We start from the raw sequence: 21,316 nt of genomic DNA on the forward strand, positions 1-21,316 counted from the left end.
ACATTAAGGCAACACGCGTCAGACCCTTTTGGCATTAATTTCGTATACCACATACAATTCTGCTCATTTTTTCATATTTTTTTTTATACTCAATTCTATCCAAGAATATTTCATTTTGTACACGATTAATAACCATGCAATAACTAGCATTACTTTAACGATGCTTTTTTCAATCATTGTATGTTATTCTTAATTAATTTCGTAATTAGTTTTTACGCTTTTAAACACTATTTATGTATATTTATATTTATTTATTATATATTTATAGATATGTTATGAATAAACTACGGTTTTTTCCCTTTAAAGTGTCACTTGGTATGTTTTCAACGAAAGCCTTTTTAAAATTGTCCAGTTGCATGCGTAATAATGCCTACTTATTTTTTTTTCAGAATAAGTAAAAAATAAATAAATTAATAGATAAATTTATCAAAACTTTTCTTCATATTATTAAATTTAACTAGCTGACTAGTTTGGGTATATCAAACGTATGTGATAGAAATTGACCTTGTCCAAAATGAACTGGGCTGAGAGTTGGTACAATGCACATAAAAATTTATACCAAAGTGTATCTCCAATTGATAAACCGATTGAGCTATCCTGTACAAATTAAAAAAATAAATAAAAAGCTGACAGAATTAAGCGTTTATCGTATAAAAGGAGTAAATTCTTTGAATAAAAGAAAAAATATTCTTTGCAATGCACATAGTGTGTGTACACACAATTTTTATGTCTTAAAATCTCTCGGAGACCACTATGAAATCTAGCCATATTGGAACAATGAAGGTCGCATGTTCGACTCTAATCACAGGCCATCCATCTCATGCCCAGACCGTACATCTTCGTGTCATACATGGTCCCCATCCACACCGTGAAGTTGCTCTTCTCCACCCCCATGAGCTGTATCTTGGCTCTGTTGTTCTCCGCGTAGTTGATATCCAGCATCGTGATTCCGTACATGACGGAAGGCTTCGCGACGAACGGCGTTTTGAACTGTATCGTCCTGATAATGGGGAATGGAGAAACGGGGAAACCCTGCTCATCTTCGTCGCCAGACTCGCCTACATTTATAGCAGAGACATTATTAACAGACATATTGGCAACTCCGCCATTAGCGTGTTTTGTTGTTGAAAAATGTTATGGTATCAACCTTACTTTGAGAACTACATTTACATATCAGTAAATTGATATATGGATCTTAAACCAAAAAGTATATTGTTTTTATGAAAAATGTGCGTAGGATTTAGACGTTTTTGAAACAAGATTAATATATTGAAAATAATATAGGCCAGCTATAAAGCATCCGCGAAACTCATCAAAATATAATATTTTTAATCTTTAGGTAATAGAATTTAGCTGTTTATATTTCGATATAATTCGTTATTAGGAAGATATACTGATTTAAACTGGGAATACTTTACAATAGGGACCGCGAGATATCGCGAGATTTCGATCAGTTGCCAATCTCTGTAATTTATGTCTAGAGCTGATTAATATACACATTAAAGGAAACCCCAAAGAATACCCCGGTATATTAGTAATCTCTATGAATCCACATGATCTCTGCTTGTAATAACCGCGCGATGTATCATATTTGTTAAACGGGTCTATTTACTAGTATGTGTAATTGAAATTTAACACTACTCACATCTTGCTGTTGCGGGTCCAGGGAGATGAACTGAAATAAAGACAGTAACTAACTTATACTTTGCAATTCATATATACTGTAGTTAGATTATTTGGTTTAGATTCTAACATAATCTCTTAATCCAACTTTCTAAACCTTACCATTACGACAAGTTTGATACAGTGGTAAGAAGGCGTTAATTGGCGTTTGGCAATAAAAAAAAAAAGATTTACACCCAATATAAGGTATCCTTAAGGAGGTTTGAATGGTCGTGATCATTTTTAGACTTTGTTTATCTCCTTGATAAGAAAGAGTTATGTATAGAGAAATTTCAAATTTGTACTTTGTTGACCACCAAGTTTCTTTATCTATGTAAGGAAATATGAAGACTGGTCGTGTGTTCTTTTTTTCTGTTAACCTCGTTGGTGCACGTAAATGGATATGATTTTCACTTTGGAAGTTTGAATACTCTCAGAACTAAAGATGCGATATATATAAGGGAGAAAGAAACTGAGTTTTTTAACCACGCATGTCACTTAGAATTAAAATAACTTGAAAAAAGACAAAGAGATTTATAAAATTGATAAATGTTGCGTTAAAAGTTGAATTTTAGACTTACGTATGGAAAGAACCAGGACAGTACAAAGAAGGCTTGCATGTATCTGTGCTTTCGCCATTTCTAAACAAAGAATTGTAAACATAATTAATATTACGTGTATTAATTTGTATATCAGTATCTTAACATTTAGGTTGATTTTCTTACTCATTTATTGCTCATTCATTCATAAAGATAGTTATAAAAATTCTAAGAATTTTGGTGAAATTTTTTTTTGCCCAAGCGCGGGGATTAACACTTTACACATTGATAACACAATGCTAAAATGTTGAACCTTATTTTTTTCATTTTCGTATATACTATGTTTTTTTCTAAATTGTTTTCTTATTCTAATCTTTAACACTGAAATAAAAAAGTAACAAGCTGAATAGCTGGATATTTAACTGAGGGATTAAAAATCTACACTGAATTGGTTGATATGCATGCATACATGGACATGACTTTAATTCTTTTTTGTTGCAGCTGAGTGGAAAATGATAACAATGATCTTTTTTAACCAGTGAGTGGGTATTGAGGACGTCATATCTCCAGATTTTGTTCTTTAGATCAAAATTTACAACAATTTTTATCACTGCCCCAAATGAGAATTTCAGATAAAAGACTGAATTAGAAAAAAACAATTGATAAGTAATTAATGGTGGCGGACATGCTTTAATTTGGCGGATCCAAGTTAATGGGAGTTGAACATATTTAATTGGCTAATGCCAAAAGGATTGGACACAAGTTCCAAAAACTTACAAAGTCTTCTCCTTGTACATAATAATCATATTACAATCATAATGCCATACAATGGGAGTTAGCATTCAAACATATCCTTGCATCCTTGCAATGAAATAATAGTGAATGATTACGTAAACAATGAAATTATGTATCAGAAATTTACTTGGATTATAAATAAATTTATATAGATAGCTATTTCGAGCTGTTTATCGAAAATGAAAGTAGGTTTTTAATTGATTTTGCATTAATTACTTATTAGGTTAAATTCAACTATCATAGCTTACGGACATCATCTCACATCTTGAAATACCAAGGTGTAAGTAGTTACGCTAGTACAGGCATTTTTTAGTTTATAGGCAAAAAGTATAGATATTTACCTCCGTATAGCCGCCAATTTTATGCTTTCTACGGTTGAGTGTCGAGGATTGTTGGTTTTAAAGCGGTTTTTACATGTATCTGCAGGCACGTTCTTTAGATTTTATATTTATTATAAGCAATCATGTTTTAAATGATAAATCATTTCATAGTAAAATAGCCTGAGCAGTTCTTCCAAAAAATTCAACAGATGTTATGAATTGACATTGACAATAATACATGTAATGTTCACTTAATTAATATTACGAAAGATGAGGGGTGAAATTATTCAATCCCATTACATTTCATTGTGAATGCAAGCTGCACTTAGTTGGTTAGTATCACAATAGCTTTACCATCGATTCTGTGTCAGAAGGAGCTAATTTGTTAATGCCAAGTTTTTACTATTTCTTAGCCTGACTGTTTTCATTCATCATTTCAACATATTTCACGTAAAACAAATAATCGTTGCAAACTGTTGCAACGAGAAATATTCCTTGAAATTAGGTATATCTCTATGACATTGTACTACATCCCACGACACTACATTGCGTCATCATCTTATATTCTTGCTATGTGGAAATTTAAATCGTTGTGGTTTAAACACGTTTTTTTTTTCATTTTAATATTAATATTTTTTGGTAATAGATAGATTCTTCGTTTAAGTACCACTCTACGTAAGAATCAGGTAGCCTATGCAGAAAAAGCAAAACATGAATGATTTAGTATCTCAAAAGTTTGATTTTATCATGTCGATTTAAGCATATATAAACCCTTTTGACACATTTTTGTCAAGAGTGTGTTGTAGGTGTAAAAGCAAGGGGGTTGTGGACAAATTCAACACGGTGGTTTTATATGAAATATATATAGAAAATGTCTTCTTTTTTTTTTAATGGTTTAATAGAAACCCCACAATATGTATAAATAAAAGATAAGAATTTGGATAAAGCTATTAAAATAGAAATTATAAAGGTACAAAGTTCATAAATGTTTAATACTTTATTTTTGCTTGTAAACAAAGCAATAAGCCATAAGATGAATCGCTTGCGTACCGTGTATATAGTTTTTTACAGAAGAAAAATAACTGCAGTATTCGTTGAATGGATTTTTTGTCGCAGTTTTTAAGGAATATGGAATCATTCTTTGAGTACTAAGTATTGTGAGGTGATGATTTTGGTCGGGGCGTGATTAAATCCCATTCAGATCAAATCAATTCAGAATGATTCCTTATTACTTATATGTATATAATTCTTAGCAATTGAACGGTTAAATATTTCAATGTAGATAAGCAAATCCCGCTTGCATCCAAATTATACGTCATTTGAATTTATTAGTCTGTACAATACAAAATCGGTACGTTGTGTTATCACAGGCAAAAGACACTGAAAAATGTAAATACAATTATTTATAAATCAAATGAAAAACTTGATAATCATAATGCTTGTAATCTATTTTTTATGAATATTTTTACAAATAAAAACTCGTCCTTTTTATTGAGATTCGTACTTCACTATTAATGGGTTAACTGCAATGAGCAAACGTCTCCATTTGGAAAGCGTTTTATTTAATAGGTTTTAGATGGCAACAAGAAAGAATGCGATGTTTACCGCGGTAATTGGTGAAACACACACACACACAATGTAAAGATATAATAGTGTTTGGTAACAAACACTGAAAACTTGCTCCTCAGTCCATAATTCCATATAACTTTACAATGACAACATTTACATTTAAAAAGTACTTTCTCTCAAGAAATACGAAGGTGTTCACACACGGTTTCTAACAAATCCAACTAAATAACAATATATAACCAGTTTAAATTTTGTCTGCGTTTCAAAGTACTTAAATCATTTAGCATATTTTTGTTTACTGGATACCAAATAAAATTAATGAAAATACCTAAAATTAACACCGTATAAATAGTTACACTATAATACTAACATGTACTTGGAGGTTGCTAGGCGCGGATTATTTTGTGATTTATCAAACCATTGAGAGCTCAAAGTAGTTAAGACTGTAAATTGATGTTGAAATACAGATGAAAGATGTATATATCAGAGTATGATTTATCTTCTTTCCTATACGTACACAATTTTGAAAGTACTATAAAGAAATTTGACAACATAGACAAAATGCCACACGTGTCTCATAGAAAAAGTCAGATAAAATATCCTCAATTCACGTTTTGCTTAATTATTTGATAATTAGAATTACATCAGAGTTCAAACGATTTTCATTCAATAATATGACAAATATACAAGATTTCTCTTTTGAATTCCCCCCCCCCCCCCCCCCGGCATTGTTAGCTTTAAATACACAGCTTAAAATTTAAAATAAAAAGTCTATGGAGATTTTGCATAGCAGCGGACATGAAAGTACCCGGACAATAACGTTGAAAAATTGTGCGAGGTGTCCCGGGAACTTCCGAATAAAAAAGTGACAGTTCCAAACGGTAATCAATAGACAGATTATGAAAAAAAAATCAACAGACGATCATTTTTATTATGAAACTTTTTATTCACAATGTTGATTTGTGTAAACAAAACCAAAAAATAAAATAATAAATTACATGACTACACAGCTTCCTTCTTACTCGAGTTTTTCAAAGTCAATACAAATGAAATTCTCTCAGGACCGAATTATGGCAAAAACTGTCAGGTAATTTCAGGAAGTTGAAATGAAAAATAATGGGGATCAAGGATTGAGGTATACGTGTGTCGACACATTAGCTATATCAGACCGATGGACAGGCCATCCACGTTACCCCCATTCCATACATCTGGGTATCGTGGACTGTCTTCATTTCTAGGGTAAACTCCTGATTGGTCAGATTCTTCAATTCCACGGCCGCCCTTGTATTTTCAGCGTAGTTTAGGTCCAACATCTTGATTGCGAACATGAAGGCGGGTTCCTCCTCGAATGGTATTTCGAACACGATTGTTCTTTTCAGGGGGAAGGGGGTGAATGGGTATCCTTTGTATAATAGCTCGCCAAACTGACCTGTAAACAAAGTAGTGAAACTTGATAGAAATATTAATTTTTTTAAAGGGATCCAAAGGAAATTTAATCTGTATGATATTATTAAGGATGATGGAACTATTTTTAGTATAAAATTTTACTTACAGCGATTTGAATCAGCCAATGCAATTACTGAAAAGGAATAGATACATTAACGTCAGTAGGGCAAGTTAAGATTGATAAAAAAAAAAGTGCGGAATAAAGGATTCCGTGTAGTTTAAGTGAATGTTATTTGCTAGTTCTAAGTCAATCAAATAATATATACATGTATGTATATTCAGTTTTTTTAAATTGAAATCATTGTCTAGTAACATTGCCTAGAACTAATTTTTGAACATGTATAGGCCTATACCATGTTGTATTCGTCACAATATTCAAATAACATCAGCCATAAATTGTATTCATTTTACGTCTCAATGCATATTATCATTGTTTCATTGAAAGTTATAAAACATAAAAACCAAGTTTTCTTTGAATAATAAAAGGTTTCTTACCTAGCATTGTCAGGAATAACTGTAACTGTCTCATTTTAAATGTCTTCCTGAATAAATAAAATTAGCAATGTTTTTTATCTTAATATAAAGAAAAATTGCTATAGATGAGCACTAAAGTCAGCGGTAAAACGTGCACTTACTTACAATTCTTGTACCTTACAAATCTTCTTCTGAAATTATAAGTTGAGAAGAACAAACTGGCCTCTGTTTAGTTATTAACGACAAATGCTGTCCGTTAACATTTTTGTATCGCAGCCTGTGCAATGATGAATTGAAGACCTGACACATTGCGTCAGGTAAAGAAACAGGCTGACGAGGGTAAAACTAGTTTCGACGTCAGAGCGCCTCCTGAAATTTATTGTGTGTGTGTAAAATCAGACAGACCCATCGAGATTATTTATCTGTTTTTTATCTTTTTTAAAACAATAACAATTTCAAATTTACACATATTTTTTAAAAACTTTTGGTATAAAATGAATTGAATTTCAAAATTGTTTTTGTTATCTGATTTGTAAGGAATTGGGTATCGCCATTAATGTGACTATTCATTACAATAAATCTTCCGCCTGTTGTCATAAAACGATTTTACCAATTGCAGTTGAACAATGCAATTTTTGCAGATGTTTCACCCGAATATCAATTTTTTTATTTTATTTTTATCATCTACTAGTATTACTTTTTTTTTTAAAATGAATACTACTTTTTTAAGGGGGTGTAAAGATTTTGTTGTTGCTGTTAATTTATGATTAATTCTATGTTTTTTGGTAATTTTCCTATAGTATGTAATGCTGTATTGTATTTATGATTACATTCATTATTAATTGCTTATATAAATTTGTTTCAGATTGATTTAAAGTATGTACATATATATTTAAATCTTTCATGAGGATAAATGCTATGGAAAATTTAGACTGTCGTTTCTTCAGCAAACAGCAGACCTTAGTAATTACAAAGAAGGCGCAGTTATGCTTTTCATTGTAGATAATTCATAAAACTAGGAAAATAAGTCATCAAAATTATGTAACTGCATACGACAGTATATAAACACGCATTTCAAGTCTTCGTATTTTTTGAAAACTGAAAAGTTGATCTAAAAAATACAAGTCTTGCTTTACAACCTTCACATAAATCAACAAACCAGTTAAGATTACGGATGAACTAAAGAATGTTTTTGGTCCGTGAGTCCCAGGCAAAGACTGTAAAACAGAAACTCGTCGTCATTTACATCGTAGGAAACTTGAACAAGCAAAAATATTGATGTACAGATTAATTAGATATTTCATTTTTTTATTAATCTTTTAATTTATCTATGTTAAATCAAATTTGAAAAATATTTTCTAAGAAATTTCTGATGTCTGAAAATAAGTTGTTTGTAACTAGTACATACTTTAGATTCATGTTGCGAAAAACAATACTGACGCCTTTTACTCTTTTTATAGTTTTTTTTTTAAATTAATATCTCATTAGTTATAGTGTTAATCTAAGAGAGTAATACATCTGAAACCAAAGTCCTAAACGGGACATTTGGTCAAATATGCATTGTTAAAATGCACTTTGAAAAATTACGCACTTTGAAAATTTTTTCAAAGTGCGTTAATTTTTGGACCAAGTCAACGCACTTTGAAAAAAAAAAATAATTTTTTTTTCAAAGTGCGTTGACATCGTCGATATTAATGCACGTTGAAAAACATGATCTTTTAGAAGACCAGTGCGAAAAAATTAACCCACATCCTAATGCTTTTTTTTAAGTTTATAGTAATTCAATGTTCGTTAATGTTAATATTTTTTTATTGAAGCGATTTATTTGATTAGAATACGAAAAGAGGGTCACTGTTGAAACACACAGATTCTTTAACATTCCAATGGAGAAATTATTGTTCGGCCAGCTCGTTTTTTTTTAAATAACACTGCATGCACTTATATAGAGCATACTTCTTTTTCCGATCTTAAATGTTTACCCCAAGTTGCTGAATATCATATATTTTGGAAGGAAAAATGAGGGGTAGGGGACCTTCTTGTAATCAATCAAATGATGCACTGGTATTTGACCTGTATCTTTGGTTAACCCCCACCCCCGCCCACATCCCCGTTCTAAATACGGTAAATTAGATACACGAGTGTTAACAAATCATCATACTATCAACAAATTAGAAATTCAGTTCCAAAATTTGTGATATAAAAATATTTTTTCAAAGTGCGTTAGGAGTGTCGATACTAAAAAATGTTGATGTACCTTCATAACGCACTTTGACAATTTAAAAAAAAAAAATTTTCAAAGTGGGTTAACTTGGTCCAAAATTTAACGCACTTTGAAAAAAAATTTCAAAGTCCGTTGATTTTGTTAAAAATTTAACGCACTTTGAAAAATTTGTTCAAAGTGCGTAATTTTTTCATAGTGCGTTGCCACAGTGCATGTTTAATAACCCCATTCCTAACTCTTGACACTCCTGGCTCGTTCGATAATCAAGTAAATTACTGAATTATGAAATTATGACATTTTGCTTGGATCGAATTTACGCATTGTTGTGGTACTCGTGTAAGCGACGTAATCCATATGCAGTTTGCATTATTGGAGAATTATGCGGAAATGATTGAAAAAAAAAATTCTTCAAGTGTTTATTGACCTAATAACAAATAACTATAACAAAAATTTTAATGGGTGCATAAGCAAAAATCCAAAACGAGGCGTTCAGCTAACAGAGCACAGTTCACTCTGCCTTGTTACATTGACTGCCGGTTGTGCTGAGGCGGGTCTCTTTTTCTTCCCTTTTTTATACGTCAGGTCAAATACGGAGACATAGTCGTTATTGTAGGGGGGACAGGAGGACACGAGCAGTTTGTCCCCAGTACTGTTGATGGCCACACACTGGGGGCGCTGTATACCGTCCTCTCTCGTCAACAGGGTCTTCACTTCCTTTCCATCTAACGATATGACCTAGATAATTAAACGAAGACGTGTTTCAATGTTAACTCCTTGTATAACAAGTTTAGCTTTTAAAAAAAAGCTTACCGTCTTAAGAGCGAACCCGAAACAGCAGTTAGTTATCAAAGACAATTTAATTCTTTTTTATATAAATGTCACCTTCCTCTACATACTATGGCGTGTGGAACATTTTATGTCATTATGTGTCTTTAAAGCCTGCGTGTCTAAAATTGAGAAATGCGTACCCGAGCTTCTTAGTTGATATCTACTAGAGTAGGGTAAAAGAGGTCTTAAGAAGGGTCGTCAACTTGTATTATTTTGATAAAATCATATATCGCTGCATTCAGCATTTTGTTTAACAAATATTACATGTAGTTTTACATATCTAAGGTGCAAACAATTTTACTGAAATTAGCCATACCGTATCATTTTTTTTTTTTTTACATTTTTGCTAGCGCTCTCGAGCGCTAGCAACTACGTTAGTCTTTTTCACTGGAATACGCATGCTCGACTCCATAGTAGGGGATTCTGGGAATATCGTACTTCTATAGACAAACTGTACCATTTGAAGACAAGCTTATCTTTTAAAAAGATTGGTGAGCTAGCGCTGTAGCCATCATAAAAAACACAGAAGCAGATTTCGAAAACATTGATTTAAATTTCTGAATCGATTAAGATTTAGAATTGTGATTCTAGAGTGAGCTTCACATTGGCAATGGCATAGCTTATTGACTGTGCCTTAATCATTATGTATCTACTGTAATTTCAATTTCGAGGTGAAAATTTTCAAGAACTATTGGTACTGTTTTGTAGCAATCGTATATTCTCGGGCCTTTCCGGCAAGCTCGGAAAACGTATCCGAGGTTGCTTTTCGAGCTTGAAGTAATTTAAGATAAGACAAGCTTTTTATTATAATATTTTAAAAAATCTTGCATTATAAGACCTAAGCTACTGTTACTTTTTGACATTTACAATCAAACACAAAACTTAATATGAAGATGATAAAATGAAATTCAAATGGTACAGTTTGTCTATAGAAGTACGATATTCCCAGAATCCCCTACTATGGAGTCGAGCATGCGTATTCCAGTGAAAAAGACTAACGTAGTTGCTAGCGCTCTTGTTTTCATAGCAATGTGTTGTATTGCTTTTTCGTTTTCTCACTTTTTAAGATTTGAAATCTACGAAATTTGTTAAGTCGTACGTGAAAAAGATCATCAGAAAATTACCCCCTTGTGCCGAACACTATTTCAACCAATGAAATAAATGTAAATTTTCACATCATATATTTTCTACCAATCACAAAGGAGAGGAAGTGCACAACCCGGAGACTGTAAATTATTTCAACTCTTTTATACCGTCTTCCATATCCATTTTTTCTCTCCAGGAAACCGAAATAACAATTGTTATTTATACTGGTATAATCAAATTGTCGTTTAAACTGATTAGATCCGATATTGTAAAGCTTGTCCGCATTAAAGATAAGCTCTCTTTGAACTACCTGTTATGATTTTTTGTTTGTTTATTGCTCAATGCTGAACTCAAAATTCTATTGTTGAGTATGTTTGTAACTTACTAAATGGTCGACGTCCGACTTCTAAAGGAACTTTCATTTATGAAAAAAATTGTTCAAGATGAACTCTCTTTTTGGCTATTCCCTCTATGCTATTTACATTGATCCATTGAAAATATTGTTCAATAATACTTTAAGCAATATGAGCTGTATTTTTTTTAAAGAAATTATTATATGCTGCAAAAACCTGCTAATATGCTAAGTCTGCATGTAACTTAAACTCTTATGATAAATCAAAGTACTGATAGTACTGAAAAGCGCTAACACAGCTTCTGTTTGTATACTAGTATAAAATATATATGTATATAACATTTCAGCTTCTGTATACGCAATATATTTCCTCATCACTGCGTGGTAGCCCCTGCAATGGTGTATGTAAGCCCCGTTCAATAAATTCACATTAGCCCGTACTAGCCCGTGCAGTTATGTGCACAAGCTCCTGAAACTGGTTCCCTAACCAGTTTAAATGATGTAAACGTCTGCTCATAGGGGGCGGTTATTCGTTGCAGCGGAAGTAGAAGTCTAACGACAATAAAGCGCTGAGCTATGCTTAGCGCTTTAAAAAGGTTGGAAAAAATCATTAATTTTTGTCAGAGGTAATATATTTCTTCTAAAGAATATATAGCAAATCAATTTTTTGTACAGGACGACAATGATTCAATTTCGCTCCAAATAAGGCTCCTTCAGGCACGTAGCATCGTTTTTGAAAGTGGGGGGGGGGGGGGGGGGCAGTATCATCCAAAAATCTTGACAAGCAAAAAAAACAAAAAAAAAAGAAAAAAATAATAGAAAAAAGGGGAATTTTGTTTCATTTTCAAAAATAAGTTGCTGCGAGAAAAAGTGGGGAGGGGGATTTCATCATGAAAATTGCAGTTCATATTGCTTTAAAAATATTTAAACTATTACTTTGATCGGTGCATTTGAGTGATATCGGTGATATTCAACGAGAGGTTTCAAAATCAGCAGTTTTTTGTGGTACATATCAGATAATTTCAATAATCATATAACAGTTGCGATCATTGTGGCTGTAAAAACATTGTACAAAGACATTTTCAGGTAGGGCAACGTGAAAAGGGTCTAAGCAGGTATGGTTCTTTGCGTAAATCTACCTTGATGCTGTTGTCCTTCATGTCGGCGACAAAGAGATGGTCTCCACAGATACACAGTCCTCTTGGCATTTCAAACTTGTGTTTCCATCTGAACCGACCTTGCGTAGTGATACATATCACGTGACCCTCCACCCCAACACCATCAGCCACAAAGATGAGACTTCCAGATTCGTTCATCGCGCAGTACCAGGGTTCTCGGAACAAACTCTTTCCATCGATGTCTTGCCAAATATGTCGAATGATTTCTATGTCCTGAAAAATAATTCGCTTATCCAAGTCCTTTCCGGAGCACACGGCTATTTTCCCTTTACTACTACATATTCCTCTACAGTATCCTGACAATGACAGGACCTTTGGCACATAGATTTTCCAGTCGTTGTTGTATGTCTTTGATGACTTCAGTGAATTTCTCTCGATGTCACAATACCGGACGCATCCGGAATCACTTACCGCCACGGTTTCGTTGTCTATTAAAGCGACGTCATAAGGTTTGAAAGAATCGTCTTCTGTCAATAATTGAAAATCCGCCGAAAACAGTTTTAATTTGAGATTTCTATTGTCTACTATTAACACTTTATCATCCTCTAAAAACACGGCACCCGTTATCCAACATTCCGCATTATCCGATTCCGAAGTCACTTTTACTTGCCTACAATGCCCACTTTCTATAGTATAGTCAAACGAGTCAGCAGACTCTTCTGGGAGGGAGAGGGATGTCCCTGCAGTAGTGGTCCTGGACGGCAGCGATATACCGTCCAAAGGGCACAGTTTGTGATTTTTGGTGGCTTTCAGAAGAAGATGAAATTTGGAGCAATCGGCGCAGTATTCCTCTTGACAAGCGCGACAAACGTTCATGGCTTTCGTGGTTATGTCGCGCTTTTGACAGAGTTTACAAGGCTTGTCGTTTTTCTTCGGAAGCATGATGTCCATAAGACTGATGATCTGGTGGTTACTGGGAAACTGGTCCACCCAACTCTCCGCGGGCTTCTTGACATCCGGAGGAACAACATTATGGCGGCACACTGGACATGAAAACTCATACTTCCTTCCCTTGGCTTCTTGTTGCTTCGTTATATACACTCGTAGACACTCTCTACAGAAGGAATGGAGACACGGCAGTCCTTTAGGGTTGGTGAAAATGTCGGCACATATTGGACAAGTAAACTCGCGGTGTAAGTCATCTTCCATTTTACCATAATCTAATTAGTTCAGGTCGTGTGTTTCTTGTAGATACGTCTCGGATTGAAAGAGCTCCTTTTGTCAGAAGTGTGATGAAAGTTGACGGTTTCCTGACATGACAACACTGTCGCTGTTTTGGCTTTTTGCATATGTCAAGTTTGAAATTAAATTTCCTTCAATCGAACAAAAATAAAGCCCCAAAAATTTGAAAGGTGATCATTGACGCATCGAATTCTACAGAATGCCCACAACTCGCTGCATTGTATCAACATTTCACACAATACCACCTTTTCTCAATCTAGACCGGTGTATATTTACCGATGAGCGGTTTAAGCATTGTCAAAAAATAAAACATATTCAGCTCTACCAGGTATACGAAATCATACACAACACCCTTTAACTTTTCTATGATGAAACCAATGTTTAAATATTTCAAATTAAAGATACATCAGTAGTTAAATCTCCACTCAAGTCAAATCTTTTCAGTTTTGGACATGTTTATAGTACCTGGGAATGGGGGTATAAAGTGCGTGCAATTCAGCGAGTAATTATCCTCTGAATTAAATTGTGTCAACATATATTGAATTCTATAAATTTAGTCTCCCGCTGGTTTTGACCGTAAATCGATGTAGAATTTTCCATATATTTACTTATCAGGGTTTTTATATTTTGACTGACGCAATATATACGCGCAAGTACAATACTGCAGAACTGATTAAATGAATGGGTTTGATTTTGAGTGACTGAATACAATGGCAACGTATACATATCCCGAACCGAAAAAAGGAGTTATAGGTGGCAATCATAGTTTATGTACGCAAATTGTTATCAACTTCTAAAATTTATAAAAAAAAATCATTCAAAGGTTTGAAAGTCAAATCTATAATTTTTTTTACCTGAAACAACGTTATAAAACTTTGAAATAATAAATCTGAAGTTTATTTTGTCTACAGAATATTACCTTTACAAGAAACCACGTCAAGGGGTAAGATACCTTAATATATACATGTAGTAAGAACGAATACAATTTTTAAATCAAAGATAGATTGGAAGAAGAATTAATAAAGTTACATGTAAGGATCATCGGTCGTTCACGCACCTCATATATATACACATTGACAAGTTTGCTTTAGTGATTTTGACACTCAATATTACCATCTTCTTTCGAGAAAATTAAATGAAAATATCACAACTTAACAATTTTAGATAGGAACAACAAATGATATCTTATGTCTTTCTCTTCCTTGAGGGTTCATCGGTCAATCTTATTGAATTAGAATGACAAAGACTTGACATCAAACATATTATTTCTTGGTGCACTGCATTTTTTTTAAATAATTGATTTCGTATTAAAATTTTACTTTAATCCGAAAAAAGTTAGTTTTAACTAAAGTTCTTTTACACCCATTCATGCTTTTTCTGTTGTTGTTTTTTTTTTTTTTTATATATAAGAAAAAAGGAAAATAAATTTTTTTTAAACATATTTTTAAAAAGAAAAAAAAAGATGATATATTCCTTAATTAGAAAATATCCATTCATGTTAGTTTTGACATAGATTACCCTCCCCCCCCCCCCTCCCCCCCCCCCCCCCATAATGGCTGTTTGAGAATAATGAATAGAGCATAAATTTGCGTTAAATTCAACTTTTTTTTTGGGGGGGGGGGATTATGGGGGTCAAGATCAAATTACATACCGTTTTCTTACAGACTATTTATGTATTACTTTGTTTGTCTGACAACAAAAAAAACGCCTTAAAAAAGTACAGGACTATAAAAATCTTTTATTCATTTGAGCATTTATTTATTTATTTCTGATAAAGATTGGAGCATATGTGATAATGTGGAACAAATACGTTAACAGAGACATAGATAATTATTTATGTCTCTGACGCTACTAATTCACCAGTGTTGCCGGGTACTCGATTGACTTTGAATCGGGTTCGGTAAACGAACCGGAAGTTTGTGATGTGCAGACTTATGGGATATTTTTAAAAGCAAAACACGTGGGTTATCAACATCAACTTGATCAAGTCTTAAGAAATGACAAGACCAGGTAAAATAAGTTTATATTTTTGCAGAAAGATAAATGTGCCATGTTACATTTGCATAACGTTAAAGCAGTTCGAACGATTGGCTGCTGTTTGTCAATGTATGGAGAAGATAAATCGCATGAAAAAGACGCATTGCAGAAAGCATGCTTGCTGAGTAAACACTATATACAGTTGTGCTTATGAAGTGAAATCAAATTACATTTCTGAAGGGTGATTGAAACAATTTTACATTTATTTTTGATCCGTTTAAAGTGTTGATAACTATAGATGATAAGATTTTCTGTCAATCAAAAATGCAACAACAAAAATAGTTCGAAGCAACTTCATTCATCAATAAGTTAATGTACAGTTTTGTTTGAAAAATGTGAAAGTATTGCTCTGTTTCTTAGCTATCTTAGTCTCCAATTAAGAGAATCGGTAAATATTTTTCTATCATTAGAAAGGGTACCCCATATGGATACCAGTTTTTGAAGGAGGAGGGATACATTGACCAAATAATTGCTGTGAAATGTCTCGTACAACTGATTCAATTTTTATTCAAAGACTTAAATTAACAGCTCTAATTTTTTGTAGATTTTTCACCTAGAGGCCGAGGAGGTGGTCGTGGTAGAGGAGGGGACAGAGGTGGCCGTGGAGGTTTTGGGGACAGAGGTGGCCGTGGAGGTTTTGGGGGTAGAGGTGGGGGTAGGGGTGGAGGATTCGGTGGTCGAGGAGGTGGATTTGGAAGAGGGAGAGGAGGTGATCGCGGTGGGAGAGGAAGAGGAGGAGGTAAGTCAATAAATAAGAACAAAATGTGCTAATGAAAGGAAAAGGTGTTAATAGAGGCTACCTTAATCACACAGTTACTTATTAACTTATATCAATATAGTAAATGATTAAACATAAACAATGCACCTATTTATTACTTACATATGGTAGTTTTTAAGTTGTAAAGCCTTTTTCAAATACTGGTATTGAATAAATAGCAACAACTGTATTATACATAAATAATAAGTACTAATGATTAAATCTTTTACTCTTTCAGGAAGAGGAGGTGGTGGTATGTATCAGCAATTAAAATTATTAAGAGGGCTTAATGGCTGGGGCCATTTTTAGACTATATTTATCTTCTTTTAGAAGAAAAGCTCTGAATAAAATTAAAGACAAAATTTCAGATTTTACTTTAAAATTATTTTTTATTCTATGTTATAGTTTATAGCTAAAATAATCATCTATAAATATTTAAGGTAGATCTGATGGGTATTTTGGAGATTACCCAACTTCCTATATAATTTATAAATATAATAAATTCAAAGGCAGCTTTTTTCAATTTTTTATCATAAAAAAGTTTTCTGTTAAGTAGCTTGACCCATTTCAACAGTTAGAAAGATTAAAATGTTTAATTTGATCTTGAAAAACTATTATTGCTTTGTGTATAAATGTATCTCATAATTGAAATGACATTATCAAATTGGATAACTTATTTGTCATTTTAGGAAGAGGTGGTTTCAGAGGTGGAAGAAGTGTTGTTGTTGAGCCCCACAGACATGAAGGTAAGGACGCTGACTGTAAAAAACATAAACATACTGGTACAAGTAAAATATCTATAGGGAGGTGTCTTTCCATAACTTTCTTTGAAAACTCTTTAATAGAGAAGAAAATGGATATTTTCTAGTTAATACTTATTTGCTCAGACTTTTATGACAGGGTTTAGTCAGTCACAATTGTCTAGGATTCAAAGGATTTGCACTTTCAGTTAATTTCTGCAATATTACTTAAAATTTCTCTTGAAATGCTACTGCTCACATTATAGGTGTATTCATCGCCAGAGGTAAAGAAGATGCTCTGGTGACTTTGAATATGGTGCCTGGAGAAACAGTGTACGGGGAGAAGAAGATTGTAGTAGAGGTAAGTATTAAAAAAACTCAGATACCTCCATTGGTCATACAGAAGTTTGGTGTATATTAGATGAATGATTTATGGAAAATAAAGCCTGTCAATTTCTACATTAACCAATTACAGTTGTGTTACTCTTGATTATTAACCTGTGTCCAATTTTATACAAAGGTACAGCAATGATAAACAATTATTGTTTTTAGTTCTGCCAGATATTTATTTTTCTTAATGAAGTTTTTTTGTTTTTCAAAATAATTTCCCCTTTATCGATCTTGATATGTAAAATTTAGTACCAGTACTTATCGAATATCAAAAGTGTACAAATTAATCTTCCAACAGTAGTCAATAAAGAAACATTTTTAAAGAAGAAAACAAAATTGTATCACATAAACCTAGATCAATATCTTGTGATTGACCTTTTAAAGGAAGGAGAGAAGAAGACTGAGTACAGAGCATGGAACCCGTTCAGATCCAAGTTAGCTGCAGCAATTCTTGGAGGTGTTGACAAAATCTACATGAAACCTGGTTCAAAAGTCCTATACCTGGGGGCAGCCTCGGGAACTACAGTTAGTCATGTCTCAGACATAGTAGGATCAGTAAGTACAAATACATCACCCACATTGACATTTATACTTCATTCCTCTTTCATCCGTCAATAATGTTTTGAAGAAAATCATGTGCTCTCTGTCTTTCTCTCTGTCTCCCTCTATACAAAAAAAAAACTCCGTATGATGTATATGATAGTTTTTTAATGACAGTGTTTGTGTGTAAACAAATTTTTTTTTTATCAATTTTCTTCATATAAGCTGTAAAATTTATCATATTTAAAAGCATTATGATATTTTAGTATGTCAGACACATTTTATACCAATAATGAAAGTTTAATGCATGTGTTTTTTTACAGGACGGTTTGGTGTATGCTGTTGAATTTTCACACAGAAGTGGTAGAGATCTGATCAATGTAGCAAAGAAAAGGACCAACATTATCCCAATTATAGAGGATGCCAGACATCCACACAAATACAGAATGCTTGTTGGTAAGAATTACTTGTAATGTAGGGGGAGGTAATTCTAATCATATGTCTTTTGTGGAAATTTATTCATAATGGTTGTATTTTGTAGGTATGGTGGACACAATATTTGCTGATGTTGCGCAGCCTGATCAAGCCAGAATTGTAGCCATCAATGCTCATCACTTCCTCAAAAATAATGGTCACATTGTAATATCCATAAAGGTAGATACAGTCACAAGCTTTTAATATTCATGATTCACAGAGGTTTTTTAATTTTAGAGTTATGCTTCTTTAAATTTTCTTGAAAATAATTTGTAATGAATTGATTTCAGGCCAATTGTGTGGACTCGACCGCCGAGCCAGAGGCAGTGTTTGCCGGTGAAATCAACAAATTAAAGGGGGAGAAGATTAAGCCCCAGGAACAGCTGACGTTAGAGCCTTACGAAAGAGACCACGCAGTAGTGGTGGGAGTCTACAGGTAAATTATTTACTGAAGTAAATACAGATGCATCAAATAAATCCATCTGAAAACTGTTTACAATGCTCATAAGTATTATTTTTTCTATATTAATTTGTTTATCCGAGAACTTTTATTTTTGTCTAATGGATGTTTATGCCAATATTTTCTTCTTATTTATTGACTGTTGAGTGAAATAACTTTATTATGGAAATATCTGTACTGTTAATTGTCCAGACTAAATTGAGTTGATTTATGCTCAAAGTTATTCTTGGGATTTTGGAGCTGTATCTGTAGTTGCCAGTAGTTCATTACTTACATCATTACACCCTTATTAAACTATATATTATACATATGTATTGTCTTTTAAAAATACTTTGTTAAAAATAAGGATGGCATATGATAGCGGTCATTAATAGTTCCCCATTTGAATGTTTTATAATTTTCTTTTGACAGGCCACCTCCAAAGAAATGATTCACCATTGTGTTCTCCTCATCGTCTTCATCATTCTGTCTATGATGCGCTCCTCTTACACTTTCTGGCAGGATAATGAACGGGTTTTCAATATCCCAAATAAATTTTGTTACTTCACGACAAACGTCAAGAGTAACCAACAAATGTGTCAAAACAGAAAGTATAAATGGGGCATTTTATCTTGTTGTATCATGAAAATTCATGAAACTCTTTTTAAATATGATGTTAATCATGTAGACAATAAATACATGGATATTTTGGCCTGCTTTTATTTCATTTCATATAGTTTGCCATCTTGGCTAGTGTGTGGGAAATTTTGTATACGTACACTTTTGTATACGTACACTTTACATTTGTTGCCTGTATTGAGTAAATAATGCACATATTTTAAGTTCTACTATTGTACACATATTCAGTGTAAAATAAGGACATTCTACAAAATGACAACTTTTTCTGTGATGATTAAGAAATAGTGCACTGAGACTTTCTTACATCGACGAAGACGATAAAAAAATTGAACTGATATCAATTTATATGCATGTCCATCCATTTAGTTAAAGTAACCCCCTTTCTTTTTAATACATGTAAACTAAACCCAACTGTGTTCATACAGCAACTGACAAAATCAAATCATGATATAACCGTTAAAATCGGTATATCCGCTGAGGAACAGGTGTGTGTTCCTAGCCTTAAACTTTTAGAAATTATCTCCGAACCGCATTATTTAGTTTTCTTTTGAATTGAATTAAATGTCCCAACGTCATTGAATAAAACATGTCATGTGACTGCCGTCTATCCACGTGTTTCTGTAGTAGACAAGTAGCAAAAAAAATAAACAACAAAAAGTTACGCAAAACAAAAACGCTATATTTATATCTACCAAGTATGATTTCCTCTATTTCTTACGAAAACGATTGGTCGAAACCTCTAGCGACCTAAGAAAAATCACGGACTGCACGAAATAATCAAGATGACGTCCAACTCAAATTCCCGTAAGAGACGATTTGGCTGGTGGTTTTTTTTTTGTACTGATGTACATTTACAGTAATAGAGTGAATTTTACTTACTTTTTATTAATCTTTAAAAAGAAAGATGTAAATATAAGCAATGAAATTCTTTCTTTGATGATTCATGCGGGGTATTAAGGTACCGATCATTGAAAAAAAATGCAACCGCGTTAGCGGGTGTTGTATTTTTCTGCAATGTCGCCACCTTCATACCCCGCATTAATCATTAAAGAAAGCATTTGATTGTTTAAAGAATTGATAGTGTTCGGTTCATTGAATGAAACGCTTATTTAATTCCTTTACTTTATATGATCATATTCAATCATTATTGTTTATATCGTTAAGGTGGTATGGGCCGCCTCCATGTTGTGACGAAATCATGTTGTTTATCGAAATAAACAATAAAATCAAGCATAATGTTATGAATGGTTCCTTTCCCAAAATTGTCATCAAACAGGGAGTAGCAGTGAGTTGGAGGGTTCACTACTGATCTGTAAGTCATGACTTCGAATCCTGCTGGGCATTTTAAAATTTTTACATTTCCATAATTTTTTAAAATGTAATTTTTGGTCAAATATTGGAAAATTTGGAAATTTAAACCGATGAAAGTAATCATAATGTAAATTTCACATTTATATCGACAGATTCTTATACCCTCTTAAATGGCGTCTTATTTCATAATTATATTTTCGAGGTTAAACTTGCTGAGGTTATTTCGTGATCAATTGAATTAAACTTTAACTACATTCAGAGAATAGACTCATGTCGAACTTTCAAAAAGGTTTTTATTAACAACCTTCTTTTATAAAAGAAGGCATTTTGTTGTCTA

At 33.0% G+C, this 21,316-nt stretch overlaps 4 protein-coding genes across 7 annotated transcripts; 1 reads left to right on the top strand and 3 right to left on the bottom strand.

Moving 5' to 3' along the window:
• Positions 1 to 630: 630 nt before the first annotated feature.
• Positions 631 to 3,413, bottom strand: LOC105340887 (uncharacterized). Its single transcript, XM_011447141.4, has 4 exons — positions 3,338 to 3,413; positions 2,244 to 2,303; positions 1,646 to 1,675; positions 631 to 1,058 (listed from the first exon to the last, which is right to left on the bottom strand). The coding sequence occupies exons 2-4, from the start codon at positions 2,299 to 2,301 to the stop codon at positions 799 to 801; spliced, it is 348 nt and encodes a 115-aa protein (XP_011445443.3). The 5' UTR covers positions 2,302 to 2,303; positions 3,338 to 3,413; the 3' UTR covers positions 631 to 798.
• Positions 3,414 to 5,798: 2,385 nt separating this feature from the next.
• Positions 5,799 to 7,182, bottom strand: LOC105340886 (ATP synthase subunits region ORF 7). 2 transcript variants are annotated; one of them, XM_011447139.4, is made up of 4 exons: positions 6,971 to 7,182; positions 6,827 to 6,873; positions 6,438 to 6,464; positions 5,799 to 6,314 (listed from the first exon to the last, which is right to left on the bottom strand). In XM_011447139.4, exons 2-4 carry the CDS (start codon positions 6,858 to 6,860, stop codon positions 6,049 to 6,051), a joined length of 327 nt encoding a protein of 108 aa, XP_011445441.3. In that variant the 5' UTR covers positions 6,861 to 6,873; positions 6,971 to 7,182; the 3' UTR covers positions 5,799 to 6,048. The 2 variants fall into 2 exon arrangements, with proteins under 2 accessions (XP_011445441.3, XP_011445439.3); XM_011447137.4 differs by having other exon boundaries at positions 6,967 to 7,182.
• A 2,312-nt stretch (positions 7,183 to 9,494) lies between these two features.
• On the bottom strand, positions 9,495 to 14,094 carry LOC105340885 (uncharacterized). The gene is made up of 2 exons (XM_011447136.4): positions 12,432 to 14,094; positions 9,495 to 9,761 (listed from the first exon to the last, which is right to left on the bottom strand). Exons 1-2 carry the CDS (start codon positions 13,617 to 13,619, stop codon positions 9,516 to 9,518), a joined length of 1,434 nt encoding a protein of 477 aa, XP_011445438.2. The 5' UTR covers positions 13,620 to 14,094; the 3' UTR covers positions 9,495 to 9,515.
• A 1,411-nt stretch (positions 14,095 to 15,505) lies between these two features.
• LOC105340884 (rRNA 2'-O-methyltransferase fibrillarin) lies at positions 15,506 to 19,740 on the top strand. Of its 3 annotated transcripts, none has more exons than XM_011447132.4 (10): positions 15,506 to 15,662; positions 16,234 to 16,428; positions 16,685 to 16,699; positions 17,136 to 17,192; positions 17,453 to 17,547; positions 17,961 to 18,131; positions 18,440 to 18,572; positions 18,658 to 18,770; positions 18,881 to 19,026; positions 19,462 to 19,740. In XM_011447132.4, the coding sequence occupies exons 1-10, from the start codon at positions 15,650 to 15,652 to the stop codon at positions 19,478 to 19,480; spliced, it is 957 nt and encodes a 318-aa protein (XP_011445434.2). In that variant the 5' UTR covers positions 15,506 to 15,649; the 3' UTR covers positions 19,481 to 19,740. The 3 variants fall into 3 exon arrangements, with proteins under 3 accessions (XP_011445434.2, XP_034304225.2, XP_065932930.1); XM_034448334.2 differs by having other exon boundaries at positions 16,685 to 16,696; XM_066076858.1 differs by lacking the exon at positions 16,685 to 16,699.
• Positions 19,741 to 21,316: the final 1,576 nt, after the last annotated feature.

This window comes from Magallana gigas, chromosome 2, assembly GCF_963853765.1.
Source record: "Magallana gigas chromosome 2, xbMagGiga1.1, whole genome shotgun sequence".
In the NCBI taxonomy this organism is placed as follows: Eukaryota; Metazoa; Mollusca; class Bivalvia; order Ostreida; family Ostreidae; genus Magallana; species Magallana gigas.

Bases quoted from the DNA above. Each gene is read 5' to 3' on its own strand.
- LOC105340887 (XM_011447141.4), bottom strand. From the start codon at position 2,301: ATGGCGAAAGCACAGATACATGCAAGCCTTCTTTGTACTGTCCTGGTT. The intron at 1,676-2,243 runs GTAAGTCTAAAA...TCTTTATTTCAG, and splicing joins TGTCCTGGTTCTTTCCATAC to TTCATCTCCCTGGACCCGCA. The intron at 1,059-1,645 runs GTGAGTAGTGTT...CTATAAATGTAG, and splicing joins TGGACCCGCAACAGCAAGAT to GCGAGTCTGGCGACGAAGAT.
- LOC105340884 (XM_011447132.4), top strand. The intron at 17,193-17,452 runs GTAAGGACGCTG...CTCACATTATAG, and splicing joins TGAGCCCCACAGACATGAAG to GTGTATTCATCGCCAGAGGT. The intron at 17,548-17,960 runs GTAAGTATTAAA...GACCTTTTAAAG, and splicing joins AGAAGAAGATTGTAGTAGAG to GAAGGAGAGAAGAAGACTGA.
- LOC105340885 (XM_011447136.4), bottom strand. From the start codon at position 13,619: ATGGAAGATGACTTACACCGCGAGTTTACTTGTCCAATATGTGCCGAC. The intron at 9,762-12,431 runs GTAGATTTACGC...TTAATTATCTAG, and splicing joins TGAAGGACAACAGCATCAAG to GTCATATCGTTAGATGGAAA.
- LOC105340886 (XM_011447139.4), bottom strand. From the start codon at position 6,860: ATGAGACAGTTACAGTTATTCCTGACAATGCTAG. The intron at 6,465-6,826 runs GTAAGAAACCTT...ATTCCTTTTCAG, and splicing joins GTTATTCCTGACAATGCTAG to TAATTGCATTGGCTGATTCA. The intron at 6,315-6,437 runs GTAAGTAAAATT...CTTTGTTTACAG, and splicing joins ATTGGCTGATTCAAATCGCT to GTCAGTTTGGCGAGCTATTA.